At 44.5% G+C, this 9,216-nt stretch overlaps 1 protein-coding gene across 5 annotated transcripts in view; it reads left to right on the top strand.

The window, feature by feature from the left end:
• Positions 1-8,252, top strand: part of FGF1 (fibroblast growth factor 1) — a 62,680-nt gene extending 54,428 nt beyond the window's left edge. For 4 of the 5 annotated variants that reach the window (XM_034779393.1, XM_034779391.1, XM_034779392.1 and 1 more), the window contains 2 exons: positions 4,445-4,548; positions 7,143-8,252. In XM_034779393.1, the coding sequence (XP_034635284.1) occupies positions 4,445-4,548; positions 7,143-7,337 (299 nt within the window). In that variant the 3' untranslated portion in view covers positions 7,338-8,252. Of the gene's footprint in view, positions 1-2,129; positions 2,313-4,444; positions 4,549-7,142 lie in introns of all 5 variants that reach the window. The other variant, XR_004646858.1, reaches the window with a different exon arrangement.
• The last annotated feature ends 964 nt before the right edge of the window (positions 8,253-9,216 follow it).

Genomic DNA, 9,216 nt, shown 5'->3' with positions numbered 1-9,216 from the left:
GGGCTGCCCGGCAAACCGTGAAGCCGGTAGCGCTCGGGCAGCCCTTTTCGCGTGGCTGGGAGTGGGAAGGAGGAGGGGGCGGAGTTAGGGTGGGGTTGGGCGGGGAAGGAGCGGAGTTGGGTGGGGGTGGGAAATGGGCGGGGCCAGGGACCCGTGGAGGGTCCTCTTTTTTTATTTGTTTAATATGGTAACCCTACCTAAGCGCTGGTTTATTTTGGGACTCAGACAGTCATTTCTGAACACTGGTGTCATGCCAGTTCACCCAACTGAACCCATGTTAAAGTTAGACACACAGAGCTGGGGAGGGCGGGAAATACCTGGAACTGGACAAACAAAACCCTGTCAATCAGAAATGCTGGAAGGCCTGGGGCCTCCACAGAACACTAACCCAGACAGGACCGGGGAGGTGGATGGTGCTGCTAGTGACCAGTGTTGCCTTTCCACTTTGTTTTACGTATTTTTACAATGCTCGATTTAGCTGAGGTGGCAGTGATAAAATCTGCAGAACAGGCAGGGCATGGTCAGCGGTAGTGCAGGCTTCCCCCAGCTTCCCTCAGCCCTGAGCTGGGGACTGCTTTTCCAGGTGAGAAGCAGTTCATCCTCTAGGCTCATCCAGCCTTTAGTGTCTCTGCTGAAACTGCCAACAAGAGTGTCAACGCATTCCAAGAGCGGTGGTGATTTTGTGAAACGGATATTTACCCACTACGAACTAGCATGTGGCAATCAACTAATTACCTAGAGGCCACCACATAGCGGCGACTTTTGAGTGCCAGACTCAGCCACCCCAAAATCAGGAAGAGTTTGGTGAAATCTGTTACCTTCCCAGACCTTTGCCAGCTCCAGGCACCAAGAACGTGTATCCTTTCCTTTGATCTCTTCCTCCAGCAAGAAATCAGAGCAGGTTGCGCTAGAAGGAAATGGCCAGCTACCGTGGCGAGTTCTCCACCATGGTTCACTCATGACAAGCTGCTTACTCCCCTTTGCATGTCGCCAGTGCTGCTTGCTGAAGGATGTCGGTTTGCAAACCTTTGCCAGAAAGGAACTGAGTGTCAATGAGCTACTAAACTTGGACATCCTGATGAAAAATATTTATAGAGGAAACTCCTTAAAGGGATACATGCCAATGGAATAACCCTGGGTACAGAGAACATTTCTGTGCACTGAAAGTTATGAGCTAAGCAGGTTCCGTGCCTCTATATTTTATACATACTTAAGTGGGATGAGAATTTGCCCAATAAAACACACCCTCAATGCGTGGGCAGGCTGGTGACCTCACCTGGCCAGACTCTCCCTTTTGGATGTTATTCATATGGCTGGTAGAAAGCATTGACTGACAGGGAGCAGCCAAGAACCCACTTCAGTGGGTTCTTATTTCTCTTGAGTGTTATGCTACCAGCAAAATAATTCACTCTACTCAGAAGCAATAAGGTCATCCCCAATGCCACACTGAAAACAATGAGCCTCTGGTCATAAGAAAGTAAAGGGGAAGAGAAGATCTGTAATTTATAAAGGTTTTCCTGCTGATAGAGCTAATGGAGTGTGTGTTTGTATTTGCAAATGCTCGCTCATGCACAAATCACAAAAGATTTGGAATTTGGGGATTGTTCTCATAAGCATTCAAAGTTTTGGATAGTTATCTGAGTGCAAACTTGGCTAGGAGATCTGCTGAGAACAATCTTTCTGGCACTTCTCTCTCCATGCATCCAGTTCTAATTAGTAATCCCACCAGCCGCATCTTTTTTGCAATATTCAGGCAATTCTGATGCTGGAAATCAGACAAAGAAAGAAAACTTCACAGAACATTTTGGACTCTTAAACGTGAAGTTCATGCTCAATTCCAAAAATGGATAAAGGTTTGGGGCTGATTCTTAATTAGTCTCTATTTTACCTAGTCCCGGTGGGGAGGGTTGTGAGGAATCCGTGCATGGGCTCTTGCCTGCTTTTCCTTCCCAAACTACTTCTCTCTTTTCCCATTCAGCCACGTTGCTGCCTGCTACCAGCCTAGAAATTGTACAGCCAGCCAGAGAGGACTTTGCTTCTTCATTGTGGGTGGATGCTCTCTCTCATTCTTGTATGACTATTTTAATTATGTAGCAGCCTCTCTTCCTGTTTCCCTCTCTCCTTCCTAGTTTACTCCCTTTACCGGGTTCTGGGAATGCAGCTCTGAGCAGAACATCAGCAGACTGGTGGTGTTCCAGTTCAAGGACGTGCTGAATGCAAGATCCCAATTTGAACAGAGCAAACAAAGGAGTCACAAATGACAGCAAATCTGCTCCCATCCAATTTGCTAATCAAACATTATTTACTGAACAGTAAGTGCCTGATTAAAGGAACTGAGCCATAGCAACAAAGGTTTCACAGGGACAAGGGCTTCTGTCATTTCAAGAGACGATATTACTTTTTATCTTACCAAAATGAGACTAAAATAAAATAAGGAAGGAATCAGCTAAAAAAATTTCAAACTTGTCTCCCAGTGGCACTGGATTTCCCCAGGTCATGAACACTATTTGATAATGAGTCTTTCCGGGGCAGAAGAAAACTGACTGGAGGCCTAGAAATATGATGTTTCATGATCCTGATTTTGTAAGACTCTTCACATGACGAACGCAATAGTTATTTGCCTGTTTTAAAGTGATGTTTCAATTATTCACACTAGAGCTGGCTACAATATTTCTGCCTAGCTGCCCATCACAGTAGCATCTAAGTCTTCTATCTGAATGGAAAGAGTTTTCAAGAATGCTCCCTAAACATTATTACGTATTGGATCCCCTCCCTAGTGGAAATATATTTTTGAAAGAAATGAGCATTGGGTTTTTAATCATTTTTGCCTAGACAATCAGAGTGAACTAAGAAGAAAGATAACCAGCAGGAAAGAGTGTCCACGCAGCTCAAATTGGAAGTTTTTTTAAAAATGCAACTTTATGTAAGAGGACATCAAGTGTGGTATAGACACTAGGACCTGCTCGCTGGTCTCAGGCGATACAACAGGGATACACAGAGCTTTCCCCCCGTCAAAGTCACCAGTTCAAATCCAGTCTAGGTTGGTAGTGACTGAAAGTCAAAGTCTGGTGGCCTGTGTTGAAGTGATTCAGGGTCTCAGTCCAGTTCCTAGTGGACAACTCTCCATGTCACAAAATTCACCACCAACTGGCGCCCTATTAGCAGTCTCAGTTGACAGATCAGAGATTTAATACATTGTACCAGAGTTTCCCAAACTGGGGTCTGTGGACCCCTGCGGGTACTCCAGAGGGTCCATGAGTCATGTCCAGGGTCGCTGGCCCTGCTGATCAACTGCTCCCCCTCCCTCCCAGTGCCTCCTGCACGCCACGGAACAGCTGTTCATCGGCATACAGGAGGCATTGGGGGGGGAGGAGTGGGGACTGGGCATGCTCGGGGGAGGAGGTGGAAAGAGGCAAGGAAGAGGAAGGATGGGGACTTGGGGGAAGGGGTGGAGTAGAGGTGGGGACTGAGCAGGGGGCTGAGGGTCTGTGAAAATATTTAAATCAAAATAGGGGTGCTCAGGTTGCTAAAGTTTGAGAACCACTGCATTATACTATCCACTCTTTCTTCAGTAGCCAATTGTTTTCTCTCTCTGTTTACATCATGGCGGGGCAGCTACCCACATTATAGTAGTATAAAAATGTGATCACTTGACCTGCCTCCAAAAGGAGATATTTTCTAGGATGGAGACTGACCATCCTACTTATTTAGTACCCTTTGTGGCTGGGAGAATAACTACACTTAGACATTAATAAACATGAACTCAAAACATTATATGATTAAGAAACTTTTAAATAAAAACAGATTTGGGGCTGAATTCTGTTCTCAGAGTATGTACATGAAATCGGAGTAACTCCATGTCATTGGATTATTATTATTATTATTAGTGTTCCATTAGCCCCAATAAGCTCCAACCAAGATCACGGCTGTGCTTGTGCTATGTGCTGTTGTGCTATCTGCTGTAGCTGCACGTGGTAAGAGACAGTGCTTTTCCCAAAGAGCTAGCACTCTGCATGGACAAGGAACAAAGGATAGGAGAAAAGATTATTACTATGCCTATTTTACTGGTGGGAGCTGAGGGGCAGAAAGCACTACGTGACTTGCCAAGGTCAGAGAGCAGGTTTGTTAGGTAGAACTATAACCCAGATCTCCTGAATCCCTATCCAGTGCTTTTTAAAAAAAATGTCTTCCTCTGGTGTACATAAAATAAAATTTGGCCCTTCGTTCCTAAAACACGGGGACGGGGATCGGACAAGGAGGGGTTATTACTGTTTCAGCAATATATTGTCTCCCTTACAAACAGTCTCACCCTTATGAACAGGCACTTTGGATGAGCATACGATTCTCTCCCATTGCTAACCTTCCTAGAAGCATTGCCATATCTGTGACGACTTTTTTTTTGTTTTTTTTTCTTTTATTTTTGTTGTTTTATTTTTACTTTCAGTTCAGCTGCAGCTAAGTGCGGAAAGCGTGGGTGAAGTATATATAAAGAGCACTGAGTCTGGACAGTTTTTGGCTATGGATACCAATGGACTTTTATATGGATCAGTAAGTATGAGGTTGATGTGGTACCAGACATTGAGAATTTTGAGGTTGGCAGAAATCTGGTAGCTCTGAGTAATGTAACCCACAAGCAACATTTAGTCTGTTTGTTATTTTTGCAGCTGGATCACCACTCTTTACCCAAATTTATTTTTGGAATGAATAAATAAATAAAAGCTTGTAACGGTGCCCCAAAATATTTAACATATTATAGTTCATAGTTGGAAGCAGTAGCAGCATCATTATAGTGTCTTTTCAGCTGCCAGTTTTCAGAAAGAGACTATTAGAAACTCTTGGCCAAAACTTCTCTCTTGCCCATAGACTGCAGTGAAGTTGCAGCTGCTTGACCTGGGGCTGGCCATCGTCCTGATTTGTAAACTCCCTTTTTTCAGGACGCATCACATCAGACTCTTCATTCTATGATGCAAATGTTGCGTTGTAACTTAAAACTTCTCAACATCCTTTCTAGGTGAATTTAGTGCTTCCAAAAAGGGATTGATGTGAGGTGAAGTTTTCTGTTCTCAGATTAAGTAAACCACAGGTAGCAGTATAGCTCCCAGCCACCTGCTTGCCAATTTGCCTCAGCCGTGATCTGCAGGGACCACCTGTATGAGGGAGAAGGTAGCAGTGTCTCCAAGCCATTCAAACCTCGGCCTTTCCAGTCATTCTCCCAATGAGGACACTTAGTGCCACACATGATGTCTGTTAACAACTGACCTAAGATCACCCTAATTTTGGTATGACATACAATTGCTGATTTCTCTGTTAAGCATGTGCATCTGTCACAGGGGCCCTGCTCCACCTCACCTTCTTACCCCAGAAACTGCACCGAGTCCTCCAGGTGCGCTATCAGTGAAGATTTATTTCAAGTCCCCTTCACCAATATCACCAGGGTCCCCCGTGCTCCCACCTATTTACAGTGTTTGCCAAGCTTTAGGCTCTCTCCTGAAAGGAGCTGAGGTCTCCTGACTCTGAGACTCTCTGTAACTAGGCCCCAGCTAGCCCTTTTCCTCCCTTCTCCCCTCGCTCTTCTCTCCCGTTGCACTTCCTTCCTGTGCCTCTGATCATTCCTGGACTGATGGCCAACTGAGTTCATTAATCCTAATCAGCTTTTCCTGGAGAACTAATTAGCTTCTAAGGCATGGTCTGCACTACAGCGTTAGGTCGACATACGGCAGCTTACGTCGAACTCATTATGTCAGTGTACGCACTACAGCCTTGCTCCCACCGATGTAAGTGCCCTACTACACAGGCATAACAACTCCACCTCCAGGAGAGGTGTAGGGCTTATGTCAGTGCAGTTACGGTGACACAGTGTCCCTGTAGACACTGTTACTTATATCTGTTGGCTGTCATTCTTGTCAATTTCACGGCTCCAGCAAAAGCTGCCTCCTGGCTCGCCAGCCTGGGTGCTGGCCGGGCTCCACTCAAAGCCGGGCTGCCACCCAGGCTCCCGGCTCAGGCTGACCCCTGGGCTCCCCACAGGGAGTCCTGCTGCCCCCTGGGGTCACAGCTTCCCACTCTGATCTGGGCTCCCACCCAGGCTCCCAGCTCCCCACTGGGAGCATGGCAGCTAATTGGACTCTGGGCACAAATCTCCCTGTTTGGAGCCCAGCTGCCCTCCCCGGGCTTCTCTCCGGGAATGGGGCAGCCACACCAGGCTCCTTTGCTCCCTGCCGGGAATGGGGCAGCCACACCAGGCTCCAGGCATGGATCTCCCCGCTGGGAGCCCAGCAGCCCTCCCCAAGATCTCAGCTCCCTGCTCCACACTGAAAACGTGGCTGCTAACATAGGGCATCTTAAGTGTAGACATGCCCTAAGTGATCAAAGTGAAGGCTCACTGGCGCCCACCTGTAATCCCAGCTACTGGGGAGGCTGAGGCCAGTGGATCGCTTGAACTCAGGAGTTCTGGACTGCAGTAGGCTATGCCAATCAGGTGTCCGCACTAAATTCGGCATCAATATAGTGATCCCTGGGAAGCTTGGGGTCACCAGGTTGCCTAAGGAGGGATGAACCGGCCCAGCTCGGAAAAGGAGCAGGTCAAAACTCCCCTGCATTCTGTCACAGTGTCTCAGAGCTGGTGAGTGCTCATGAAAGCAGCTTACTGATATAATTCCACAGCCATCGCTAGCTACTTGGCAGCTGCAGAAAGAGTGGACCAATTGCACTGATTTCAATGGAACTGCACCACGGATGAATTGGGCCCAGGATGTGTAGCTGCTCAGGAGGCGGCGGGGTTCTTTGACAAAGAAACTGATTGCAGACAGGATAGTGTCACAGCTCACTTGTAGCTGATTGAAAGGCAGGTGCCATGAACAAGTTACTGTAGAGAAGTTAGCTAAGCCAAGGAAACCTACTTAGCACAAGCTTCCACCAATTTTAGGGAAGTGCCTGTTTCAAATGAACATTGTATTAATAGAATGGAGTCAGATTCAAAAACCAATGGTCTTAAAGGGGGGGTTTGGGTAGAGCCTCACGGCAAACTACAACTCCTCAAGTCTAACTGAGTCTAGATCACTGCACTTAGGGGCATGGTTATGCACTTAGGGGCATGCTTATGCCATTCACTCTCACCATGGATATTTGGAACTCTTTTTCAGCTGTTACCGGGTGAGGAATGCTTGTTCTTGGAAAGAGTGGAAGAAAATCATTACAACACGTACACGTCTAAGAAGCATGCAGATAAGAACTGGTTCATTGGTTTAAAGAAGAATGGAAGCTGCAAACTGGGACCGCGGACTCACTATGGCCAAAAGGCCATCCTTTTCCTTCCTCTGCCCGTGTCCGCTGATTAAGAGAAGTATCCAGGGTGCCATAAAATGACCCTGAGTCTTAAATACCAACTTCTATTCCTTCTCTCTCTCTTTCACTGGGCAGTGTGACAAAGAGCTTAATTTTAGATCCAGGAATTTTAAATCTAAACACCTTAAAAATAAAATAGAGCTATTTAATTTTGCACTAACCAAGTTTAACGTGGAGGTGAGGAAAACACTTGTAGAACAATGGGCAGGTTGTCTCTCCAATGCATTCTTGTTGACGGGTCTCCATTGTCAGACCTGCGCAACAGAAAGCACGTGTGAGGCACATCTGAGGCAAAATGTGTGCACTGAAAAATGCAAAAGGACTCCAAAGAATATACATAAACTCGTGTTTCAAAGGGACAACACAGGAATGTTACTGCCCTAAATGCATGGCTTACTAGAACTCTAAATCAATCACACCTAGAGAGAACAGGTGCATGTTTTATATTTCCATAAATGTAAAACTTCCCTAGAATAAATAGGTATTTTAATGTAATCTAGACAGTATCTAATATACACTTCAAAAAATTTAAAACTGCATCAGTATTCCATTTATCAACTGAAAGCAGAATTCTGCACCTATCCTAACTGTGTACAGCTCAACTAACCACGACCCATACTCTTGAAAACTAGACATCTAAGCCAGTCAAACACTACTAATATTACTATATTTCTTGTTAATATCCTTCATATGTAATTTGTATTAATTATTAAGTGACTCGGTAGACATTATAAAGAGTTCAATAATATGAATTATAGGCAGTCAAAGCCAGTTAATGTTATCTCAAGAAGGATGCAGATGGGATAAAGAGGGGTATGATTTTGACAAGAAAGTCTGGGAGAAAGGTCATGGGGGAAAGGGAAGTAGTCATGGAACTATATTACCAGCATGGATAAAAATCAATGATTTAAAAAAAAATTGGAATGTTTTTATTTAAATCGGATTTTTTGATAAAATACTTTTTGAGGAAAAAACCTATCTAAAGATAGTTTTAAGATACATTATAGCTCAAAGATATCTCATCAGGAAATAGGGATTATAAATTCTAATTCTATAGTATGAGACAATATATTCACGTAATGTTTAAGAAAAGTTTTGTAAATGAGTTCCAATAGTTCATGGATTAGGGACCCAATTTTAAGGAGTTCCAGGGGCTTCTGTATAGATTATTTAAGGTAATCTTTCTATCTACCCAATGGGACTCAATGCTCAGTCTAGAGGATACCATCAGAGATGCTTAGTTTTGCAGTTCTCAAACTGTGGATTTGTGTCTCCGGAGATAACATACTTGTTAACAGCAGAAATGTTTTAAAAATAAATAAATAATATATAGAGGTGAGAAATAACAGACCTCAACCCTATTGTCCCTCTGCAAATTTGTGTACACAGAGTCAATCCCTTACCTCTCTCTAAAAGTGCAAAGTTTCAAAAAGTTCAATGAATAGAAGATTGTTGGGGGTGGAATAGATCTGGACAAGGAGAAGAAGTATGGAGATAAATGTGAGAAGGGAGGGACAGGCAGTAGAAACAAAAGTGAAACTGTTTGAGGAGCATATTCCAGAAGTCTGGAGGTCTTTCTGAGTGTAGCCTTCATTGATTTGAGATCTACCATACCATTCTCTCACTAGAAGGGAAAACCTATAATGGAAGCAGGCCGTAAAAGAGACCCAGTTTGGGAATAAGAACCATTCAAGAAATATACGTTTGCTGCTGATGTTTAAAGAAAGTCACACCAGTGAATTGGTGGAAGTCACTTAAGCACTTGGATTTAGAGACTGTTAAAGTGATAATCTCACTTTAAACAGCAGTAGCTTCTTCTGCCAGTATAGATAGAATATTTTCTTCCTTTGGACTAATTCATTCCAAACTGAG

Source organism: Trachemys scripta, chromosome 8, assembly GCF_013100865.1.
Source record: "Trachemys scripta elegans isolate TJP31775 chromosome 8, CAS_Tse_1.0, whole genome shotgun sequence".
Classification (NCBI taxonomy): Eukaryota; Metazoa; Chordata; order Testudines; family Emydidae; genus Trachemys; species Trachemys scripta.
Note: the sequence above shows the minus strand (reverse complement) of the source record. Positions and strands in the feature narration are given on the sequence as shown.